We start from the raw sequence: 26,696 nt of genomic DNA, 5'->3' as shown, positions 1-26,696 counted from the left end.
AATACAAAGTATTTTCTCTGATCACAATGTAATAAAACTAGAGTAACAGAAAAATTTGAAAAACTCACAAATGTGTGGAAATTAAACAACATAATTCTAAGTAACCAATGTGTCAAAGAAGAATCAAAAGAGAAGTTAGAAGAAAAACTTGATATAAATTAAAAAAAAAAAAACGTAACCTATGGAATGCAGCTAAAGCAGTACATTGTGGGAAATTATGTATACAAAATTATATATATATAAAATATAATATGATCTCTAATCAATAATTGAAACTTTTACCTTATGACACTAGGGAAGAAAGAGAAAACTAACCTTAAATCAAGCAGAGGGAAAGAAATAATAACAATTAGAGCAGAGATAAATGACATAGAAAATAGAAAAACAATAGAATCAATGACACAAAAACATAGTTATTTGAAGATATCAACAAAATTTATAAATCTTTAGCTAGAGTGACCAAGAAAAAAAGAGAGGACTCAAATTAACAAATCATCAATAAAAAAGGAGGCAGTATTATTGACCTTACAGAAATAAAAAGAATTACAAAGGGATACTATAAAAACCTGTATGCCAATAAATTAGATAACTTAGATGAAATAGAAAAATCTCTAAAAGATATACACCACTGAACCTGACTCAAGAAAAGATAGACTATATGAATAGAGCTATACCAAGCAAAGAGATTAAATTAGTAATCAGAAAAAACAACTACCCAGGAAGAAAAACCCAAGCTCAGATGTTTTCACTCATGAATTCTATCAAACATTTAAAGAAATATTAACAATTCTTAATGAACTCTTCCAAAGTCAGAAGAGAAAGAAAAAATTCCCAAATCATACTCAGTATTATCATGAAAGCAAACCCAGGTAAAAATGATATCACAAGAAAACAGAACTACAGACCAATATCTCATATGAATATAGATGCAAAAATTCTCAACAACATTCCAGCAAAATGAATCTATCAGTATATTGAAAGCATTATACATCATGACCAAGTGGGATTTTATCCCAGGAACCAAGCTTGGTTCAACACTTGAAAATCAATGAATGCAATATACCATATCAATAAAACAGAAAATAAAAAATACATGATTATCTCAATTAATGCAGGAGAAACACTTGACAAAATCCAACATCCTTTCATAATAAAAAATTAAAAATCAACAAACTTTGAATGGAAGGAAACTTCCTCAACCTAATAAAAGGCATCTATGTAAAATCCAATCTAACACCACATTTAATAGTAAAAGACTTGATGAGTCCCCCTAATATTACAAAGAAGGCAAGGATATCTGCTCTCACCATTCTTATTCAACACAGTACCAGAAGCTCTAGTGTCCCCAATTAAAAAAGAAAAATAAGAGGCATATGATTGAAAAGAAAGAAACAAAACTGTCCCTATGTGCATATGACATGACAGTCTCACAAAGAATCTACAAACATTTTTTAAAATTCTAGATCAAGACACAAATAACAAACCACTTTTTTTTTACAGTATGTCTCGTTTTGCTGTGCTCCACATTATTGTGCTTAGCAGATATTGCATTTTTTACAAATTGAAGGTTTGTGGCAACCCTGCATTAAGCAAGTCTATCAGTGCCATATTTTTCTGCAGCATTTGCTCACTTTGTGTCTTTGTATCATATTTCGGTATTTTCACAGAATTATAAGTTGAACTTGAATATGTGACTGAATTGCTGCAATCTCATGATAAAACTTGAATAAATGGGGAGTTGCTTCTTATGGATGAGCAAAGAAAGTGCATTTTTTTTCTTATTTTTTATAAATCGTTTTTCTATATATTAGCAATAAACCTGTGGAATCCAAAATCTGAAATCTAACATCATTTACAATTGTGCAAAAAAAGCCCAAAATAACATACTTAGGTATACACTTAAGAAAGCATGTATATAGAAATGAAAGAGGGAATTCCCTGGCAGTCCAGTGGTTAGCACTTCCACTGCAGGGGGCACAGGTTTGATCCCTGGTCAGGGAACTAAGATCTCACATGCCTCACGGCATGGCCAAAAAGAAAAAAAACAGAGAGAGATCGCAAACATCCCCCAAATTTATCTATAGATTGAATGCAATTCCCATCAAAATTCCAGCAGATACACTGTAGATAGGTATAGGATTATTCTAAAATATATAAGAAAAGGGGTGGGCCCTAAAAAAGAAAAACATTTTGATAAAGAATAGTGGAAGGGGGCTTCCCTGGTGGCACAGTGGTTGAGAGTCCGCCTGCCAATGCAGGGGACACGGCTTCATGCCCCGGTCCGGGAAGGTCACACATGCCACGGAGTGGCTGGGCCTGTGAGCCATGGCCGCTGAGCCTGCATGTCTGGAGCCTGTGCTCTGCAATGGGAGAGGCCACAGCAGTGAGAGGCCCGCGTACCGCAAAAAAAAAAAAAAAAGAATAGTGGAAGGAATCACACTACCTGGTACTGAGGGTTTCTATAGTTACAGTGATCCACACAGTGGCACTGGCAGAGGAACAAACCCCATAGATCAATGGAAGAAATCAGAAAACCCAGATATAGACCCACACAAATATTCTCAACTTACTGTTGACAAAGGTACAAAAACACTTCAAGAAATCATGCTGGAGCAATTGGATATCCTAATGAAAATTATTAAACCTCACACCTTACACAAAACTTAACTGAAACTGCATCACGTTAAGCAAAACTATCACAAAAAAGGAGAAAATCTTTGCCTATGGCTAGGCAAAGAATTCTTAGACTTGACAACAAAAGCATGACTAATTAGCAAATTTGATAAATCAGACTTCATTGAATTGAAAACTCTGGCTCTGTAAAAATACTGAAAACTATAAGACATTAAGAAAAGAAGAAAGAAATAAGTGGAAAGATATTCTGTGCTCATGGATTGAAAGAATTAATATTGTTAAAATGTTAAATACTACACAAAGCAATCTACAGCTCCAATGCAATCACTATCAAAATTCCAATGGCATTTTTCACAGAAATAAAACTCTCAGAAATTTGTATGGAACCACAAATAGCCAAAGCAATCTTGAGAAAAAAGAACAAAGCTGGAGGCATCATGCTCCCTGATTTCAAGCTATATTACAAAGCTACAGTAATTAACACAATGTGGTATTGGCATACAGCCAGACACACAGATCAATGTAACAGAGAGCCCAGAAATAAACCCATACAGAAATGGTCAATTAATTTACAACAAAGGAGCCAAAAATATACAATGGGGAATAGACAGTCTCTTCAGTAAATGGTGTTGGGAAAACTGGCCAGCCACATTCAAAAGAATGTAACCACTGTCTTACACCATGCACAAAAATCAATTCAAAATTGATTAAAGACTTGAATGTAAGACCCGAAACCATAAAACTTCTAGCAGAAAACACAGGCAGTAAGCTCTCTGACTTACTGTCTTAGAGATAAATTTTTTAATCCAACACCAAAAGTAAAAGCAACAAAAGCAAAACTTTTGTTCACAGCCCACACAAACAGCAAAACTCAGAAAACCTCATCAATGACCAAAAAATAAACATTAAAGCTATGAAATACCATTATTAACCTATTACATTGGCAACAATTCAAGACACAGTATACTAAGGGCATTTTAGGTAATGAGATTCTCGTGTACTGTGGCGGGGATACAAACTGTACACTCTTTGCAGGGCAACTAGCAGAATTATCAAAATAACACTGTGAAAACCCTGTAGAAGATATTACCTTACAGAATCACCTCAGCAAAATACTAACAATTTAACATCTATAATACAAGAATTCTAGTGTGTGTGTTTACACACAGATCGATGAGCGACGGGCTCATACACAGAGACGCACAGAGGGACTCAGGGAGGAAGAGACTGAAGGACTTATTTCAAGGTTCCATGCACTGCTGTTTGAGGAAGGGAAAATCTGAAACACACGAAACGATCATCAACTGAGGAATGTGCAAGCAAAATCTAGAATACCATGTGGCACTGGAAAGACTAAAGTGGATCCTTAGAGTGAAACAGAATGACTTAAATGATTCTTTTAAGCACAAAAATAGCAGGTGTCCAAAATCAGTTTATTAAATGATGTGTGATCCTGCTGCCACTGGTATAACAGTGGGGCACAGTAGGATATCAAGAGAGATTAAAAATACGAACTCTAGAACGAGAATCCCTAGATTGAAATCTGAGTCCCACATTCTAACGAAAATTGCAGTACCTACTGTACAGGTTTGTTGTGAGAATTAAATAAGTTGAATATAAATAAAGCAATTCAAAAAAAAAGTCTTGCAGGGCTTCCCTGGTGGTGCAGTGGTTGGGAGTCCGCCTGCCGGTGCAGGGGATGCAGGTTCATGTCCCGGTCTGGGAGGATCCTGCACGCCGCGGAGCGGCTGGGCCCGTGAGCCATGGCCACTGAGCCTGCGCGTCTGGAGCCTGTGCTCCGCAGCGCGAGGGGCCACAACTGTAAGAGGCCGCATACCACAAAAAAAAAGAAAAAAGAAAAGCCTTGTGAAAATAAGCAATATATGTGTTTTGCTGTTATTATTATAATTACACATAAAAACACAGCATAAATGCTTGGTAAATATTAGCTATCATTTTCATTACTATAAACCAGCATTCATTTTAGGTACTGTTACCCTTGTTAGCTTATGTGAATATACCCTTATGAGAAATTTCAAAGTATATTTGTTATAAACTATATAAACTATACTAAATAACACATATTTTACAGGAAAAACTATGTAACAAAAATGAAGCGTGACTGATTACCAAGTTTAAACAAATTATTTGCCTAACAAAGTTAATATAATTTCTCATGAAAATTATGTCTTTCTTTGGATATATGGAACACCGTATTTTAGTGTATAAAAATGATCAGGAAACCATTAATAATTCTGCCATTTGTTCTACATCCCAGCTGTGAAAACAATGCTGCATGAGCTTCCTATTGCTTCCAGTGGTATATTAACTTCTTAAGCCACAAACCTCGTGGCTTAAAATAACACAAATGTTATTATCTCACAGTTGTGGAGATCAGATGTCCAAAGTGAGTCTTGCAAGGCTGGAATCAAGGTACATTCGCTCTGGAAGTACCAGGCTCCAGAGACCTGCCACCTCCTTGGCTTGTGGCGCCTACCCCACCCTCTCCTTTCACTGCCACGTCTCCTTTTTCTGCCTTTGGGGCTGTCCTGCCTTCCTCTTTAAGGACCCCTGTGACTGCACTGGGCCCACGCTAGTAATTCAGGAGAGTTTATCCTTCTCAAGATCTTAATTCCACCTGCAAAACCTGCTACTGTAGGGTAACATATTCAGAAGCTCTGGAGGTGAGACACAGACAGCCTTGAGGACCCTGACTCTGTCTACATGCGTGGGTCCCAGCCATGAGACAGAACTTTCATTCAGGCTGTTCTCCTGGCCACTCCATGACCAACTCACCTCTCCAGTCTCAGACCTCAACAGATCAAGCTACTTTTGGACAGGGGTTTTAATACAGTGGCAATTCATGCTCCTGTTCACGGGGACGGCAGTGCACCATCAAGAGGATACTCAGAATTTAAAAGCAGTACGGAGTACAATATCATGCTCATTCTCTGAAAACACGATTTCCATACCACCCTGTTTTTATGCACTGTCTTAAATTGATCTGTACATGTCAACATTCCTCTGAATAAAAATGATCTTCCCTTACCACTAACCCCTTACAAAGCACTTCACAAAATATAGGCAGGCAGAAATTTTTCTTTAATTAAGAGAGACTAAACATAACAAAATCCCTTTAAAAACAAACCTGTTAAAATATGTAAATATTTGAAAACATTAAGAAATGTTATAATACAACCAAAATCTCTTCTTACCATATACAACATATTTCAGTTGGAGATTTTTAACGACTTCTTCCACAGTAGGTTTATACTCCAGAAAACACGTGTAAACCCCACTCATGCTCTCCTCGAACTTCTGGAATACAAGGCTTCCTGTGGAGGTCACTTGTGCAGTGCTGTTTCCTAGTAGAGGAATAAGATACAGTGATCAGTAGCTTAAATTACATGAGATTGAGATAAAATAATGAAATATTTTCTTAACAGAGAAAAACCATCCAAATTTACCTACAGAATCACTGAAGGAGTCGGGGACAAAGTCATTGTGTCTGATGATTCTTGACAGTGGGTGCCAGGATGAACTTAGTGTCAGAATTTCACTAACCAGAGTTCATCAAGTGTGTGGCTGCCTAAGTTGTAAGAGACTAACAATCACACGTACATGATGTGCTCCTCATCTGCCTGTCACACTGAGATGGCATGATCAGTACTCATATACATATAGTATAGCATATACTTATACATACTATCAAGTAATTATATTTGTATATATGCATATAAATACTTTATTGATGAGTTATGCTCTCATTAAGCATAAAAAATGTATATGAAAGGGATAAAAACAGTGTGTCCAGAACAAAGCCTAACTCAATATAATCACGAACACCTAGGGATTTGTTGTCATTACACAAGGTACTTGGCAAAATTTGGATTACAACCGTGAGGGTTGCAGAAAAAAGAAAACAGGAGACTGTATCACTTGACACCCGAAGTCGCACAATCAGAACTGCAGTGTTGGGAGTCAGAACTTGGACGTAAGGTTCCTTGTCACTTCAGCATCACTTAAGTACCACACTGGGAGAGAGCCATGATGTGTAATGGGAAAGAAGTCTGATTTAGAGGGTTAGGACTTGGCTTTGAGGTGTGCCTTTCTTTCTCATAAACTGTGTAACTGGGGATAATCACTTAATCTTTCTGAAGTCTAGCTCCTTCATTTGCACAACAAAGAATCATAATATATGATAATATATCTCATAGAATTGTTTTTGAATAACAAATACAAGGAATGTTAAAGTACTTGAAAAAGCTATAAATCATTAAGCAATTAAAAATGGTTACTCTCAAAGTTCATAATCACGGGTTTGCACTAGAAAAAAATTATTAGATATTAAAACTCACTCAATAATTTAATAAACTATTCATTAGAATTGAAAATATTATCTTAATAAATACTCATATTTTTCTATTTTAAGAAAATAATTTATTGCCTATAACTGTCAAGTTGAAATTTATTTTGAAGAAATTTATTGCTTCAAAATAAGACAAAAGATGAATGTTCTTAGTGAAGAAATTTTCATTATTAATTTTTTCACTAAAAATTTGTTGAGTTTCTATCACATGCAAAGCCCTGTTTCAGATACTGAAGGAGAAATGAATAGATGGATATACCCACCCTCAAGGGATTTACATAGAGCATTATGCCTTGAGAATTCCCATTTCTATATCCTGGATGAAGCTAAAAAATGTGATATAAATTTAGAATACATTTCTATTGTAGTGCCTATTTCTTCATGAATATCTTTTGATGAAAGAGTACATATTTATCATAACATGTTGTCTCTTTTTTAGAACAGATTAAGAGGTTTTCAAGTGTTTGCTATACATATATTTCAGCAGACACAGATACATCATAGTAATATGATAAAAGGTGCCCACAAATTGTAAAGAAATTTTAGAATATCATGTCAGCAATGAAGCTATGCATTCCCTGGCAAAAATTTGAAATAAAATTTCCCAAACCAGAGCATTAATAAGTGTATTAATATATATTTGAATGCCTACTACAATGTTAAATATTATGACAGCCAGAAAATCTAGTATCATACAATTTGTAAGAAAACACTCTCTGGCTACCTTCTTATTTTAAAAAATTTAAAAGCAGCACACTTTGAAAAGATACCCAGATGATTGCATAGCCAAGAGAAGAACCCACTTAACAAATACCACTTAAACAGACTTTTACAAAACTAAGTTTAGGGCTTCCCTGGTGGTGCAGTGGTTGAGAGTCCGCCTGCCGATGCAGGGGACATGGGTTCGTGCCCCAGTCTGGGAGGATCCCCCATGCCACGGAGTGGCTGGGTCCATGAGCCATGGCTGCTGAGCCTGCGCGTCCGGAGCCTGTGCTCCGCAGCGGGAGAGGCCAGAACAGTGAGAGGCCCGTGTACCGCAAAAAAAAAAAAAAAACTAAGTTTAAATGGGAATTTCAGGATGCCAAGGCATATCACTATATACTATATCACTATAAGAACTCATATAACAGCAGACAGTCAATAAATAATTAAACTGAAGTCAGGACTTCTTTCTCTAGAACTCAGCTTGATCATCTAAAAATTCAGAGTTGGATTAGATTTCTAGAAGCACATGCCTCAGAGCTCTAAAACTATATGGCAAAATTTAAGCACCATTTCATTACAACTTATTTTTAAAAACAGGTTTATACTTTTGGTTTCTGCTCAGATATGGAGAGTGACTATAAGAGCAACAACATCATACAACAATAAGGAAAAAGACAGACGAACTGTCAACCAACAAATTTTCTTGAACCCATCAAACAAATGAGGCAGGTAGGGCAACCAGTAACCCTGAAAACCAGGAATGAACAGGGCCTGCAGGTAGAACCTAGACCTAAGCATTTGCTTCAATGGTCTAAGAACATCTGGCTAAAAGTTTTCAATAAATTTCTAAAAGCCAAGTGTTGTCCAGTGTGAGCATGTGAAGCCTCCGAAGACCACAGATGGGGGCAGGGGGAGTGCAGAGGCAGTTGCACCCTCTTATAGGCTTTACCTTCATGAAAACCTTTGGGTGTTCAAAGGAAGATCAGGGGAACCCTGAGCAAGATTCCCACAGGGTACTGGCTAGAGGAGGGCGCCGGTAGCCCTGCCAAAACTCCACCCTTGCCCATGTCCCCTACCTCCTGGTGAGGAGCAATGCTTTAACCTACAAGGGAGAAGAAACAAAAATGGTCACTGAGGGCACTGTGGAAACATGTTACCACTAGGGAAGGAAACAGGAAGAAAAAACCTGACTCTTGAGGAAGTCAGCAAGAAGTACTAGGCCAACACTAAAGCCGGCAGACAGGCTGAAGCACTTCTAAAGGCCACACCCACAAGATCCAGTGACACCACACCTGCCAAAGACTAATGCTGAATCCGAACACTAGAGACTGCCTCTCTCTCCCAACTGTCCATCACTAATAAGAGTCTAGCAAAAATGCAGTGAAATCAAGCTAGGAGAGCTGCAAGAAAGATTCTCTCTAGAGAAAGCAAAAAAGGAGAAACCAAAGCCAAAGATGAGACAATGGAGAAAAATAAGTTTTCAGTAACCACAGCAATAACCAATATCAAAGCCAGACAATTCCTGACTAGTTTAACACAAACTCCCAATATTAAAGGCTTAATAATATTTTAAAAAGTGTTCATCTCAAATATAAAAATAATTATCTCAATATTTACTATCTTATTCAAGATGTTCTTAAAAAATTAAGAAGCATACAGAAGGGTAAGAAATGGCACATTTCCAAAATACCAGGCAATGACACAGATGTCAGAAGTATCAGACAGTTAGTTTAAAATAACTATGAATAATGTATTAAATAATTTAATGGAAAATGTAGAAAGCATGCAAGATCAGATAGGTGATTTCAGCAGAGTCTGAATCCATAAGAAATAATCAAATGGAAATGTTAGAACTAAAACCAAACCAAAAAAATAAAAAAAGAACACAGTAACACAGATGAAGTCTTCCTTCAATGAGCTCATAAAGAGGCTTGACACAGCTAAGAAAAGAACCAATGACTTGAAGATAGATCAAAAGAAATTTACCCAAAGAGAAAAAGCAACAACAACAAAAGCAAAACAACACCAAGAAGAATGAATCCAAGAGCTATGGAACAATTTCAAACAGTTACATAAGGGTGACAGAAATCACAGAAGGAGCAGAGAGATAGGATGAAGCAGAAGAAATATTGGAAGATATAATGGCTGACAATTTTCAAAAATTAATGACAAACCAAAACTACAGATCCAAGAAGCTTATAGAACACCAACCAGAATAATACAAATAACCAAAAAAAAAATGCATTTAGTATTCAAATCACTGAAAGTGAAACAGAAAGAAAAAATTTGAAACTAATCAGAAAAATATGGCACACTGCCTACAGAGGGATAAGGATTATTTTATAGCAGCCTTCTCATGAGAAACTATGCAAGCAAAAAGAATACAGAATGCCATCTTTGGAATGTTGAAAGAAAAAAACTGCCAATCCAGAATTCTACAACCAGCAAAAGAAATAGATAAGCAAACTTTACCCAAAGCAAACAGAAAGGAAATAATAAAGTCAGAAATCAATGAAACTGAAAACAGAAAAATACCAGAGAAAAATAACTCAAAAGCTGGTCCCTTGAAATGACTGATAAAATTGTTAACCCTGTAGCCAGAGAGACCAAAATGAAAGAGAAAAGACATCCAATACCAGGAGTGAATGAGAGCATATCATAGAGATCCTGGATATATCAAAAAGATAACAAGAAAATATCATAAACTATGCACATAAATTTGACAAGTTGGAAAAAATCTAAGTTGGACAAATTCCTTAAAAGACACAAACTACAAAAAGTCACAAAATGGTAAGAAGGGACAATCCTAGTCCTACCTCATTTAGATTATTATCTGTGAACTCTGAAGCCAGACTTCAAAGGCACTTGACTTCAGGAAAGTACCTTGTTCTCTCAATGCCTCTGTCCACATATAAAAGGGAGAAAATGACTGTCCTTACTGCAAAGAGCTGTTGTGAAACTTAAATGATTAGCATATGTAAATTGCTTAGAACAGAATCCGCTACATGATAAAAGTATATGTGTTGATTATTTTTATAAAATTCGGAATAAAAACACTAAAGTAAAAATATGCTTGCAGAATATATCCATACATGTATATCTATATTTATATATATTTAAATGTGCATTTACTACATGTATGAATACACACATACATAGATACATGTATGTATTTGTGCATGTGTATTCATACACGTAGTAAATGCATAAAGAAAAGCTAAGGAATAATATTGTAAAAGTTCAGGATAATGTTTACCTAAGAGGGGTTGGGGACAGAAGAATGGGATTTTTCAACATGAGAACGTTCAACAGTCATGATAATGGTATATCTTGGCTTCTATAGCAAGCTCAAGGATGTCTGTTTTATTATGCTTCATAACTTACATATCTGTTATACAGATTTGTATTTATCAGATGCTTCATAATAAAAATATTAAGGTAGAGTAAGATATGATCTCATTTTTTAAATAACATAATAAGGATGCAGTTACAGGGTAAAGCTCAACGTGTGTGTGTGTGTCTGTGTGTGTGTGCAGTTATACAGGTTTGTGTGAACATTTAAAAAAGTGGGAAAGTCCACACACCAAAAAGAGCTAATTCATCAGAATGGTATTAGGGTTGAAGTAAGAGATACAGGGCTTGCTGCAATAAATGCTTTACCTTTGTAAACCAAAAATGTTGGAAGAGAGACAGAAGAGGGTGGCAGTGGGGGTGAGAGGAAGACAGCCTAGCAAGTCTAAGACTTGGCCTCCACACTGTACAATCATCTAAACAACCTGGATGCTTCTCTCCAAAGGGAGGCGTAAGTACATAACTACATGTTTCTTTGGTTCAACTGTAGGGGAACTATCTTTGGAATATCCATAAAAAGATAACAAAAGTACAGTGTAGTTTAACCTAGAGTCCAAAAAGCTTCTCTGTTTTTCAAGCTTTAATAAAATTAGACATTTTCCACGTCTCTCTGCAATTACAGTGATAGTACTGAGCTTTAAAGCTGGCAGACAGCGAACTATGATGTGACACTGCACTGAAAACACAACTGTAATCATGATGTCAGAATACCAGGATTTTCTGAGAATAGTCTTTATAAATACAAAACCATTGCATCTATATGATTTTATCCTTACCTGGAAACAGTTACATTTTCGAACATTTGTTTTCCATTATGAAAGTGAGTAATATAAAATGTCACTTCTAGTTAAAGGATTAAAAATTCATTTACATAGTATACTTTGCAATACAAGCTGCAAGACCTGGCCTGGCATCTCACAGAAGAGCATGTTTCCCATCTCAATTTTCAAATCAAAGGAGTAACAAACTACAACACAACAAATCAATACTTAAATGCTTCTAGTTTTGAACTCACAGAGTTTTAATAACGAATGTAAAATATATTTAATATACATGCTTGCGTTATATTATTTGCTATTAGAAAGAAATAAAAATAAAGATTGATTTTATTTTCAATATTGGATACCTTTACTCCTGGACCCCTTCGCTGATTTATATTAACTGCCTAGCCTCTCAGGACCTCTGTCCCTGACCTCTGCTGACCCCCTCCTACACTCTAGTACTGCAGCCAGGCAGAGGTCACGCTGCTCTGTGTACCTCCTGCAAAGCTGGGCACAATGGCAGCCACCAGGTAGTCACTCACCTGGAGCCGAGTAATTCACTTTGGAGACACACCACCTAACCCAAAGAGTGAAGTAACTCTTTAAACCTTGAGCTATTTCAGAATCAACATAAATACAATGTACAACTTAGATCATTCAACTATATAAAATATGAATTAAAACATCTTAAAAATAAATATTTCTTATGAATGTTTCTTCAGCAAGTCTTTGTATGAATATACTGCTTTCCTCCATCCAGGTCTACAAAATAAACCTGTAGGTTTTCATCCACAAGCACTATCTCAAAACACCAATAAGGGGAAAAAAGGAGAAGAAGGAAGGAAGGAACGGAGGGAAGGAGGGAGGAAGGGAGGGAGGGAAGGAAAAGAGAGAGAAAGAAAACATGGTGAATAGAGCAATAAAGAAAAACTTCCACAGAAGGTATGCAAAAGGTACTTCCTTGAACAGATATTTAGGATGAAAATTCATTATCTGAATTTTCAGCAAGGCTGAAAACAAAAACAGCTAAGCTAATTGATATTTTTTAAACTACACTGCAAAAACAAATCAGCTTTTAGCAAATGAGATATCAGAATACAAGTAAGATGGGCATTTCAAAATAACAAAATAAGAAGTTGAATGGAGAAAATGTTGACCAAATCAATCATACCAATAGTAATCTCTATGTGGTAAAATGTACCTTCATGAGAATAAGACCCTGTTTTCTCAAAAACCTGAAAACTGTAAGGCTACTATTCAGATGTATCTCAAGTCCATCTTCTCCTCTGGATGAATACCCAAGTGCTAAACTTCCTATTTTGTAAGCACAGCATCAGTAACATATTACACAGCTACTGCCAAACCATGCAGTATATTTAAGAGCATGTTTTTCATACTGAAATACTGAATGTTAAATTTAGTTTTTCAAAATGGATATTAATATTCAGGTTAAATTCAAATATAATCCATACTGTCTGGTCAGGATTTTAATCAGAGTGAAATATAAGATAAAATCGTAACTACTAATAAAGTCTCAAGTTGTCCCTATGTGGGGCTGTATAAAACAAACAAAACCAGAATTTTAAACCTAGAGCTCAAAGTGCTCATTTGTATTTTTAACAAAAGCCAGAATCATACTTGCTTCTTCATACATACTTTGCTAACAAAAGTCTAACTGAGGTAACCAAAATGATTTTATGAATTTTACAATAAAAAACGAAAAATTTTTGAAATATGGATGCTTAGAGAATTCTCCAGTTTAATCATCCAGTGTGTCTCTATCTCAAATTAAGATCTGGAAAAAATGGTCATGCCATCTACGTTGTTAGATTCTAATTCCAAAAAGAAATTGCAAGAAAATGAAGTGAGCTAATACATAAATGTATATGAGATACAAATATTTTTTTTGCTCTCAGTACATTTCATACATATTTTTAATTATAACAACTGAAACAGAAGCCCACCTGAAATGACTTTTCCTTTCGGCCCATGCCACTGGAATGATGGGTCTATGAGTTCAGAATTCCGCAGTCGTTGGGTTACACATAACATGTGTGGACTCTTTTGATGGAGCATAACATATACTTTCACTGAAAATAAATATTAAAATGTTCCAATAATATTTTATGTTCGTTCACGATCTATAATGGCTTACATTTTTGTAGTCTGGGTTACATGTTTTCAGAAGTTTTCTTTGGATTATTGCTATTGCTTGGTAAGAACTAAATTTCATTGCATTCCATATAACTAACTTTCAAAAACATACACTTATTTTATTTGCGTGTGTGAGTGTATCTTAATCTCAGCATTATGCATTAGTCTTTTTATTCAGAGTTCATATACCAACTTACTTTGTTGTCATAAAATTATTTTAATTACAAAGTATTAAAATAATTCTATATCTATACTTCATCTGTTTTGCAAAGACACCAAACCTGAAAGAAACTGACAAGATAAATTTGTTTAGATTACGGAACAATACATTACTCACAATGATGTAACACAGTGTACTGAATTTTAAAATTGTAATGTGATTAAAAAATTCACAAATATGTGCTTTGATTGATTTTAATTATTAAGCATTTTTCCCACTTTGCTTTAAAATTTAGAGCACTGCTCATTAAACAAGCAAAAATAGTATTCTCTAGGAGATACAAAAGGAACACAGTAAAGATTCAATTGTTCTGCATTTACTCATAAGAAAGCTTTTAGAAAAGCTTCTAGAAACTCCTCAGTAATCCCATGGCAACACTTCACTAATCAACCATATACTAAGATTTTTGTGTTCCAGTAAAATAGAAATTGTTTCTATGAGAATCAAAATTCTCCTTAACTTTAAAGAAACTGTCTCTAAACTTTAACCATACAACATCATGCTTATTGAATGTAGCTTTTAGATAGCTACCCTTACTTAGGTTAAGAAAGTTCCCCTCAATTCTTGGTCATTTGTTTTCCTGGGACACTTGCACCTATGTTCATAAATGTAACTGTATATAATTTTCTTACATTATCCTCTGTCTGTTTCCAATTTCAGTACAAATTTGTTATTTAGTGTTTAGCACTATTAAGTTAGGCATCTAAGATTATAATAGCCACATAAAATGAATTAGGCAGATTTCCTTCTATAAATTTTCTCTGAAAGAATGTGTAAAGTGTTTTTGTCCTTGGAAACTATATAGCCTGGTACTTATTTTTTGGCAAGGGAGGAAGTAGCAAAACAAATTTCTGATTAACAATCTGGAGAATTTAATTATTAGTTTACTAAGTAATTTAATCAATTCTGTTTTAGAAACATATTTTAGTAGAGTTATTCACTGTAAGTTTATTATATAAGATTATTCAGAATACTAAGTTCTGATTTTTAAATCTCACCATATCTTAATTTATTCATAATATTTTTGTACTTTCATTTATTCTCTTGTGAAACAATTACCAAAACTCTGCCTACTAATTGCTCCAAAGACAGCTTTTGGTTCCATTCAATCTATTATTCTTCTCTGGTCTCTTTCATTAATTTCTCCTCTTATTTTATTTCCTACTCACCTCAGTTTAAATGTTTCTTCTTTTTTCTACTTTTAATGAATGCTTATTGTATTAACGTGTCATTCCTCAGAACGACTTAGTGGCTCTTTTATAAGGACACCAGTCATATTGGATTTGGGTCTACCCTAATGACCTCATTTTAACTTGATTACTTCTATAAAGATGCTGTCTCCAAATAAGTTCACTTTCTGGGGAATTGAGGATTAGGACTCAAACATATGATTTTAGGGAGAAGGATGATTCAGTCCATCACACTGAGATTCAGTTGTTTTCCTTAACTGAAATGTTAATTCATTTTAAGGATAAATTTAAGCACATCCAATAAAAAGGGAAGTTAGTTATATATGACTGTTTTATAATTTAGGTTTAAAAGCTGTAGTTTTAAAACAAAAGCTGGGATAAAAGTTGTGATATCAGTGTAAATGGCAGAGTAAAGAACTCCAAAAACCATCCCCTTCATAAAGGTAATAAGAAAATGGCACAGATTATTAGAATCAACATTTTAAGAACTCTGGAAATTAATCAAAGACTTACAGCACCCAGGAAAAATGTACTCAGGAAAAACAACTGAATCTCAGTGTCATGGCCTGAATTATGCTTCTCCCTAAAGTCATATGTTTAAGTCCTAATTCCCAGTTCCCCAGAAAGTGAACTTATTTGGAGATAGAGTTTTTATAGAAGTAACCAAGTTAAAATGAGGTCATCAGGGTACGCCCAAATCCAATATGACTGGTGTCCTTATAAAAAGGGGAAATTTGGACACACAGACAAACACAGAGGAAAACAATGTGAAGAGATATAGGGAGAAGATGGCCATCTCCAAGCCAAGGAAGGAGAACTGGAACAGGTCCTTGCCCTACTGCCCTCAGAAGGACCCACCCAAGACTCCATGATTGGACTTCTATCCTCCAAAGCTGTGAGACAACACATTTCTGTTGTTTAAGCTGCCAAGTCTGTGGTAATTTTTTACCATAGCCCTAGCAAATACACCTGGTAAAAACAGTGAGCTTGTAGCACTTTAAGTTACTGTATTCTCATTAGAACCAGCAGCCTAGTAGCCACTAGAGGAGCAGATGGGGTTAGATGGACTTCAGTACCTCCTTCCCAGAGAATTGTCATTATTTCACCTTTCTGGCAGTGTCCTGGAAGACACCATGCACAAAGCTATCTTTACATGACCTAACTTGGAGCACACCCGCTGTAAACAGCCTTTTCCCCAAGAGTCTTTGTCAAAAACAACTAGAGCTTGCCACTTAACTTTGTAAATGCCTGAAGCAGTGGGAGTAAACATCAGCTTAACCTCTTAAGAGGAAAAGGTGGGTAATGACATGTCAATGGGAGCTTTGAAAACTTCAGACACGTTCCTAGGAAAATAGAAGGGCATGTGCATGCACAGAGTAGGCCACGTGGCCAAGACTGGGCATGCTCAGTAAAGAATGAGAGGCCTTAAAGTTCTCACCTCTGGCTGAAATTGAGCCTCTGTACAGCAGAAAGTGAAGGATATGGTGGAGCTGTCAACTGCCTGGCTAAATGTTTAAGGTAAGCCATGACAAGCTCACAAGGATTCCCAGAAAATATTAGAAGACTAACTGGTTCAGGTGTTTAATGAAATCTCTGTTAAACCACTAGCCTAACTAAGCTAACTAAGCAAAGACTTCAGTGGCCACACATGACAAAGAATACAGAATTTAAAGAGAATTAGTTCAGAAAAGTCACTAAACAAATGCTACAGGAATACCTCTTTTTACTGTACTTTGCTTTACTGTACCTCACAGATTTTGCATTTTTTACCATCAATGGTTTGTAGCAATCCTGAATTTCAGATGATGGTTAGCATTTTTTAGCAATAAAGTATTTTTTAATTAAGGTACATATATTGGTTTTTAACCAAATGCTATTGCACACTTAATAGACTGCAGTACAATGTAAACATAACTTCTATAGGCACTGGAAAACCAAAAAAATTCATGTGCCTTACTTTATTGTGATACTCGCTTTATTGTGATGGCCTGTAACTGAACCTGCAATATCTCTGAGTATGACTGTACAACAAAAAGCAACTACATAAATACCTAGAAAGGGGGAAGAATCTGATTTCCAGAGTACTACATAATATTCCCTACAAAGTCCAGTTTTCAACCAAAAATATGAGTCATGCAAAAAACCAAGAAAGTATAGTCATAGGCAGCAAAAAAAGCAACCAATAGAAACTTTCCCTGAGGAAAGCCAAATTTTGGAGTTACTGGACAAAGACTTCAAATCAGTTATTTTAAATATGATCAAAGAACATCATGCCTAAAGGACTAAAAAAGTATGAAAACGATATCTCTCCAAATAGAAACTATCAATAAAGGGATAGAAATTATAAAAAAAGATCCAAAGAGAAATTCCGGATTAAAAAGTACAATAACAAATGAAAATTCACAGTAAGAATCAATAGCAGATCTCAACAGACAGAAGAAAGAATCAGCAAACTTTACGTTACATCAGTGTGGGATTTATCCAATCTGAGAAAAAGAAAAATAGAAAGATACGTGAAGATAAATCAACAGTACTCAGAGACCTTTGGGAAACCATCAGGCATGCCGGCATATGCATAAAAGTCCCATGGGAGAGTGGAGAGAAACAGCCAGAAAGAATATTTGAAGGAATAATAGCAAAAACTTCCCAAAATTGATGAAAAACATGAATCCACACATCAAACAAGCCCAATGAACTCAAACTAGGATACAAAGAGTTCCTCCACACCTTAGGCACATCATAATCAACTGTGCAAACCCAGAAACAAAGAATCTTGAAGGCAGCAAGACAGAAGCAACTCATTACATAATATGGTCCTCAATAAAATTAGCTTACTTCTCATCAGAAACCATAATGAAATAGAAAGTTTGAATAGACCTAAAACAAGTAAAGTGATTGAATAATAAAAAAAACTTCCCACAAGGAAAAGCCCAGCACCAGCTGAATTCACTTGTGAATACTACCAAACAAGTAGAATTAACAATACTTCACAAACTCCCAAAAAAATAGAAGAGGAGGGAACACACTCCAACTCATTTTATGAAGCCACTATTGCCCTAAAACCAAAATCAGACAAAGACAACACGAGAAATCTACAGACCACTTTTCCTTATGAATATGTAATGTACATAATAATCTTCAAAATACTAGCAACCAAACCCAGCAATATGAAAAAGGATTATACATCATAATCAACTCAGATTCATTCCAGAAATGCAAGGCTAGTTCAAAATACAAAAATCAATCAATGTAATACCTTATCATATCAATAGAATAATGGACAAAACCCACTGATCCTCTCAATATACGCAGAAAAATCATTTGACAAAATCCAATACCGTTTCACAATAAAAGCACTCAACAAACTCGGAACAGAAGGAACTCTCTTAATCTGATAAAGGGCACCTACAAAAATTCACAGCTAACATAATACTTAATAGCAAAAACTGAAATCTTTCCCAGGCCCCCAAGGTCAGGAACCAAACAAAGATATCTGTTAACATCAATATTGAACTGGAGGTTCTACCTGGAGCAACTAGCAAGGAAAAATAGGCAGATTGTAAAAGAAGAAATAAAACTCCTTCCATTTGCAGATGACATGATATTATATACAGGAAATTTTAAGGAATAATTCCCCCTATCCCCCATTTAAAAAATTAGAGCTATAAATGATTTGGCAAGATGACAGGATACAATATCCATTTGCAAATCTCAATTGTATATCTATACAGTAGCAATGAGCAATCCAAACATTAAATTGATAAAAACATTCTATTTACAGTAGCATCAAAAAGAATAAAATATTTAGGGATACATTTAACAAAAGTAGTACAAGAAGACTCATACACTGAAAACTGTAAAACATCATTGAAGGAAAATAAAGAACACCTAAATAAATGAAGAGACACTCCATGTTTATGAATTGCAAGACTGTAGAGTGTTAAGGTGGTGATACTCCCAAGATTGATCAACAGATTCAATGCAATCCCTATAAAAATCCCAATGGGCTTTTATCCAAAAATTGCCAAAGCTGATTCTAGAATAACACGAAATTTCAAAGGATCCAGAATAGCTAAAACAATCTTGAAAAAGAGCAAATCTGAAGTACTCACACTTTATAATTTCAAAATTTATTATAAAGCAACAGCAATCAAGACAGTGTGGTACTAGCATAAGGAAAGACATATATATCAAAGGAATAGAATTTAGAGTCCATAAAACAAAAACTCATTCATCTATGGCAAACTGCTCTTCAACAAGAGCACCAAGACATTCGATAGAGAAGGAAAAGCTTCTTAAACAAATGACGCTGGAACAAGTGGACATCCACATGCAAAAGAATGAATTTTGATCCCTACTGTATACCATATGCAAAAATTAATTCAAAATGGATCAAAGATCTAAATATAAGCACTAAAACTATGAAATTCTTTCAAGAAAATGTAGAAGTAACACTTTGTGGCTGCTGATTAAGCAATCACTTCTGATACATGACTCCTAAAGCACCAGTACAAAAGAAAAAATAGAAATCAGACTTTATCAAAGTTTAAAATGTGTGCTTTAAAGAACACTATCAAGAAATGAAAACACAATCCATAGAAGAAAATATTTGCAAATCCAACATCTGATAAGGGTCTAGTATCCAGAACATATTTAAAACATATTAACAAAAAAATAAACTCTTCCATCTCAGTAATATAAAAGACAGCCAAATTAAAAATTGGGTAAAAAATTGGTGCAGTGGTTGAGAGTCCGCCTGCCGATGCAGGGGACGCGGGTTCGTGCCCTGGTCCGGGAGGATCCCACATGCCGCGGAGCAGCTGGGCCCGTGAGCCATGGCCGCTGGGCCTGCGCATCCGGAGCCTGTGCTCCGCAACGGGAGAGGCCACAACAGTGAGAGGCCCCTGCGTACTGCAAGAAAAAAAAAAAAAAACCAAACAAACAAAAAATTGGGTAAAGGACTTGAACAGGCATTTCTGCAAAGAAGACATCCAAATGGTCAATAAACATATGAAAAGAGGTTCCACATCACTAGTCATTAGGGAAATGCAAATAAAAAGCACAATGAGGGGCTTCCCTGGTGGCGCAGTGGTTGAGAGTCCGCCTGCCGATGCAGGGGACACGGGTTCATGTCCCAGTCTGGGAAGATCCCACATGCTGCGGAGCGGCTGGGCCCGTGAGCCATGGCCGCTGAGCCTGCGCATCCAGAGCCTGTGCTCCGCAATGGGAGAGGCCACAACAGTGAGAGGCCCGTGTACCGCAAAAAAAAAAAAAAAAAAAAAAAAGCACAATGAGAATCCACTTCACATACACTAGGATGGCTAAAATTTTAAAAGATGGACAATAATAAATGTTAATATGGATGTTGGGAAATTTGAATCCTCATAAATTTCTGGTGTCAAAGCACAATAGTTCAGGTTCTTTGAAAAATTGTTTGGCAGTTCCTCAAAATGTTAAACATAGAGTTACCATATATCCCAGCAATTTTACTCCTAGGTATACTGAAAACATATGTTCACACAGAAACTTGTCCAGAAATGTTCATAACAGCACTTTTCAAAATAGCTAAAAAGTGGAAACTTCCTAAATATCCATCAATTGATGGATACACAACTGTAGTATATCCACTCAATGGAATATTATTCAGCCATAAAAATGAATGATACACTCTGTAACATAAATGAACCTTGAAAACATCATACAAAGTGAAAGAAGCCACACACAAAACACCACATAGTGTATGATTCCACTTATATGAAATGTCCGGAATGGACAAATTTATGGAGACAGAAAGTAGATTAGTGGTTTCCAGTGGCTGGAGTGTGATTGCTTAATGGGTACAGTGTTTCCTTTTAGAGTGATGAAAATGTTATGGAATTACACAGTGCTGATGGTTTCAGAACCTGGTCAATATACTAAAAACTACTCGAATGTATACTTTACAGGAGGAATTTTAAAGCATGTGAATTTACCTCAATTAAAAAAATATATATATATAAAAAGTTGTGGATGCTATGCCTCATGTTACTACTGCAAAATCTTATTAACCCCAAATCTTTATGATATACAGATCCCATTTTAAAAATGTTTTAGCATAAGAACTGCATATGGGGACTTCCCTGGTGGCGTAGTGGTTGGGAGTCTGCCTGCCAATGCAGGGGACACAGGTTCGATCTGTGGTCCAGGAAGATCCCACACTAAGCCTGTGCGCCACAACTACTGAGCCTGCACTCTAGAGCCCACAAGCCACAACTACTGAGCCCACGTGCCACAACTACTGAAGCCCATGTGCCTAGAGCCCGTGCTCCACAAGGGAAGCCACCACAATGAGAAGTCCATGCACCACAACAAAGAGTAGCCCCTTCTCGCCCCAACTAGAGAAAGCCCACGTGCAGCAACGAAGACCCAATGAAGCCAAAAATTAATTAATTAATTAATGTTTTTAAAAAGTGTTTAAAAAAAAAGAACTGCATACATTTAATATTATGTTTAATTATTATACAATAACAAGCAAAAACACTGTAGACAACTTTAATTAGATAACTTTTAGAAATAATTTTTTTTTGCACACTTAAGAAGTTACAGCAAACAGAATTAAACTATATGAATCTAACTCTGTGGAAACAACTTTAATCCATTTCCATAGAGAAAAAGGGCCATAGGAAACTAGGATAACTGGGGAACACTAGCCTTTTGCAAAAGATTGATAAAATTTAAACAAATGCCAATTACTTTCTTACAATTACTGAAAATCTATTTATTAATACCTGGAAAATTTGGTGATCCCACTATTTTCATTGAATCTTGGGTCAAGTGAATACCTCTTGGTAATTGAGCCAAATATCCCACTATCAAAAACAAAAAGAACAGAATTAATCAACAATCTGGCTCATTACAAATTTCAAGACATTCGAATAGGATAGTATCGCAGTATATTTGATGTTTGTTGAAGGGGAGCCATTAATCAATATCCTCTGATATCTGGTATCTCTGTTCCAGCTCTATTTCCCTCATACGCTCCAATGAAATTAACATACCCACCGCTTTCCCTATTATGTCTCACCTTCAGCTTTTTCTACATCCACTTAGAATACTCTCAATAAGTCCAAATCCCCACCCTTCAAGACCCAAATTACAAGTCCCTCCTCCCTCAAACCTTCTGTTTGTCCTCCTTTCTTACCTCTTTAGTACATCATCAGCAACACTCACTCTACATTGTATTACAGTTCTTCATGCACAGACATAATTTTCCTTATTTGACTATAAGCTCAATAGTAGGAACAGTGTTTATGTCAACTTATCTAGAATCAATATCTTTTGACTGCCTTCATCCAATTCCCCTCAATCCCGCCTCTGGTAACCACAAATCTGATCTCTTTTTCCATGAGTTTGTTTGTTTTTGAAATATAATTGTCCCACAACACTTTGTTAGTTCCTGTTACACAACATAGTGCTTTGATGTTTCTATACATTTTGAAATGATCACCACGGTTAGTCTAGTTATGATAAGTCATCATACAAAGACATTACATTGCTATTGACTATATTCCCCACACTGTACATTTCAAACTTGTGACTCATTTATTTTGCAACTGGAAGTCTGTACCGCTTAATCTCCCTCACCTGCTTGTTCTCTATCTATAACTCTGTTTATGTTTTGATATGTTCGTTCATTTGTTTTTTTAGATTCTACATATAAGTGAAATCATGCGGCACTTGTCATTCTCTTATTTCACTTAGCATAGTACCCTCTAGGTCCATCCATGTTGTCACAAATGACAAGATTTCATCATTTTTTTATGGCTGAGTAGGAGTCCACTGTATGTACCTATTATCTTCATTATCCATTCATCTATTGATGGACACTTAGGTTGCTCCCATATCTTGGCTACTGTAAATAGTGCTACAATGAACACAGGGATGCATATATCTTTTCTAATTAGTGTTTTTGTTTTCTTCAGATAAATCCTAGGAGTGATATTGTTGGATCATATGGTAGCTCTATTTTTAATTTTTTGAGGACCCTCCATACTGTTCTCCATGGTGGCTGCATCAATTTACATTCCCACCAACAGGGCAGGAGGGTTCCCTTTTCTCCACAGCCTCTCCAGCACTTGTTATTTGTTGCCTTTTTGATAATAGCTATTCTAACAGGTGTGAGAATGGTATCTCATTGTGGTTCAGACTTGCATTTCCCTGATGATTAGTGATGTTGAGCATCTTTTTCACATGCCTATTGGCCATCTGTGTGTCTTCCCTTGGAAAAAGGTCTATTCAGATCCTCTGCCCATTTTTTAACTAGACTGTTGTTTTTTGATGTTGAGTTGTATGAGTTGTTTGTATATTTTGGATATTAACCCTTATAGGATATATTCTTTGCAAATATCTTCTCCCATTCAGTAGGTGGCAGTCAAAATGTACAAATTTCTAGTATTAATATAAGTACATACTTGGCATGTAATAAACCATCTGATAATATAAATTATTATGATAAACATATGATTAATATAATTAACACTGCTGTATGTTACATATGAATTGTTAAGAGTTAATCCTAAGAGCTCTCAACACAGGAAAATTTTTTTTTCTATTTCTTTTATTTTCTACCCATATAAGATAATGGACATTCCCTCAACTTATTGTGATAATCACTTCATGATGTATGTAAATCAAATCCTTATGTTGTACACCTTATAATTATACAGTGCTGTATGTCACTTATACTTCAATAAAACTGGAAGAAAAAGTATGTTCCTTAAACCTGGAGGACACAGGGATGGGAAGCAGAAGAGGAAGTTAGGGCCAGACTGGGAAGCTCTTTGTAAGCCATCCTTTGACTCTGCAAAAACCAGCAAGCAAAAAAAAGATTTAATCAAGAAAAAAATAATCCGTCAAGCACTATACCTTGATTAAAAAGATTTAATCAAGAAAAAAATAATCCGTCAAGCACTATACCTTGTTAAATATGATATATTCTGATGTTGTTCAGTCCTCGTTGAACAAGTGAATGTTGATGGACACATGAGTGTGCACAGACAAGTGACAGGAGCAGCAGAAAAAATGCAATAAAGCTTAGACCCAAATCCTCTTTGTTGTTAACAGAGAGGAGGTACAGAACCAAGAAGAGTATGCTATTCAAAGTCAGATGACCTGGATTTAAATCCCAACTTCCACTAACGAGTTTTAAGAAAGTCAATTAAAACTCCAGGAGCTTCAGTTTTCTCATCTGCAAAATGAGACTAAATTCCAGATTTAGAGTTTTTGTAGGAACTGAATGGACTATCGTATAAACTATAAAACGCTACATAAATGTTGCTTCACTATTCATACCTTACATATTAAGATACTGCATTCTTAGTCTACTTCTTATAATCTCAGGCCTGATCTTGTTCTTGGATCAAAACACACACACACACACACACACACACACACACACACACAGAGTCGTACCTAGCATAAGATCATGGGCCATGGTCAAGAAGCATCCTTCTCCTACGGGGTAATTAACAGCTATCAGCTAGTCTCTACTTAAACTGGAATGACCTTTGGACTTTGGCATATTTTGTACTGTCTCTTCACTCCATTTCTTTCCATTCTCCTCCTATCCCCTGTCTACCTCCGCAGCCCTTCCTCATTCATATTCTTGGAGGGCTTCTTTTTTCATTGCCCCTTTTCTGCACAAATTGTATTTTAAACAAACCTCTTTTGGGCTTTCTATGATTCAATTCTGGGAGATACTTTATGTCTAAAACTTGAACGCAAAATAACTTTATTTCTAAAAAGTCTAAAACTTGAACGCAAAATAACGCAGCCAAAACCTTTCTAGCTAAATGACGACAGTTGAACTAAGCACTCCCTTCGGTATCTTAACTCTATTTTGAAAACATGAGAAAGTATTTCGGATCTCTGAATCAAAAGGAGGAAAAAAACGGCGGCAGCAGAATATCAAAACTTTAAGTTCCCAGTCTTTCCTGTACTTTATAGCTAAAACCAATAGATGGAGCTCCAGGACCACGGGAAATGAGAAAGCGGCGGGATGTCTACTCATTTCAAAATACACTGAAATCCTGAGCCCCGTACGTCGTGGAAAGCTGGCAAAGGACCCGGGGGCTGATAAGGGGCTTGTTAACAGCCAAGTAAATCTCAAGCCTTGAGCTGTGGGTGTTTGAATGACCTCGCCCGTCTATACGACATCAATGTGCCCAGTCCTCCTATTAAATTCAAGAGCGGGACCAGTGATACAGGCTTTCCCATCAGCGGACGCACGTGACACAGAAACCTCCGGGAGCCGCGGTCCGGAGCCGCCCTCCGCCGCCTCACCTGACGGGGGCGCCCGCAGCACCAGCGCGGAGAACAGGACCACCGCGGCCCGGGAGAGCGGGAAGCCCCGCCGCGCTCGGCCGGGGGCCGAGACCTCCATCCACCCGCCGCCGCCGCCGCCGGCCGACACAGCGCAGAAGGTCGTTAGGCAGCTCGCGCCCACCCGCCCGCCAGCGGGCCGGAAGGGGGGCCAGAAAAAGGGCCACCACTTCCGGCAGGGCGGGGGCGGGGCTGGACGGGTAGTGGAGTTCTGGGGGTCGCGAAGTCGCCCGCCGTCAGGACCCTGCTGTCGCGCAGCCAACCCGGAAAGCATAGGCGACCTGTGGAAAGTTGTGGAGCCACAGAAGAGTCGCGGGCAGAGGGACGGGCTGGCCGAGTCTGAGTGTTGAGGCCGACTCTGGACCACAGGGCGAGGGTCACGGGAGTGAGGGCTGGTCCAGCCCGAGAGGGCTGCCTCTCTCTCCCGACGTCGGCTGCTGACTACCTACGGATTTATGGGACGCAACTGGGCGATGGATGCAAGGTCCAGCCACCGGGAATGGAAGTGGGCCCTGAGCCCTAGGAAGAGGCTGGGCGGGAAGAACGAGGCAACAGCCTTAGATGGAATGGACCGCATGCAGCGCTCAGCCCGAAAGATGGTCTTTTATCACCTGAGCTCAGGAAGATGCATAAAACCACCCGTCCGCCTACGTGGGCGTTTATAGCCAGAACGTGTTAGAATCCTCTGCGTTTCTGCGGTGGGAAGGATTCACTTCACGTGAAGGGAGCTACGATACAAGTAAATCTTACCCAGGTGGTACAAGTACATAGGAGAATGAAGTTTAAGCAACAGAAGACAGAATGCCCAATAACCCTGTGTAATCGGAAAAAATGAGTGGTCCAGGTGGTCTGAAAGCCATCGCTGGGTGTCCTTCTCTCCAGACGAGGGTTTTCAAACTGACAGCCTGAGCACCCACCTGAGTCCATCTCCCCGCTTGTTCGGTGGCGTATCT

The 26,696-nt window shown here is 36.9% G+C and overlaps 1 protein-coding gene across 1 annotated transcript in view; it reads right to left on the bottom strand.

Annotated features, from left to right (window-relative positions):
• The window catches only part of ZPBP (zona pellucida binding protein), a 112,038-nt gene extending 86,226 nt beyond the window's left edge, over positions 1 to 25,812 (bottom strand). Inside the window, exons 1-4 of the mRNA XM_007469533.1 lie at positions 25,705 to 25,812; positions 22,152 to 22,232; positions 13,785 to 13,910; positions 5,850 to 5,999 (exon numbers count right to left, since the gene is read on the bottom strand). Coding sequence (XP_007469595.1) covers positions 5,850 to 5,999; positions 13,785 to 13,910; positions 22,152 to 22,232; positions 25,705 to 25,804 — 457 coding nt within the window. The 5' untranslated portion in view covers positions 25,805 to 25,812. The remainder of the gene's footprint in view (positions 1 to 5,849; positions 6,000 to 13,784; positions 13,911 to 22,151; positions 22,233 to 25,704) is intronic.
• Between the last annotated feature and the right edge of the window lie 884 nt (positions 25,813 to 26,696).

The sequence above is a fragment of the Lipotes vexillifer genome, unplaced genomic scaffold, assembly GCF_000442215.2.
Source record: "Lipotes vexillifer unplaced genomic scaffold, Lipotes_vexillifer_v1.1 scaffold1618, whole genome shotgun sequence".
In the NCBI taxonomy this organism is placed as follows: domain Eukaryota; kingdom Metazoa; phylum Chordata; class Mammalia; order Artiodactyla; family Lipotidae; genus Lipotes; species Lipotes vexillifer.
Note: the sequence above shows the minus strand (reverse complement) of the source record. Positions and strands in the feature narration are given on the sequence as shown.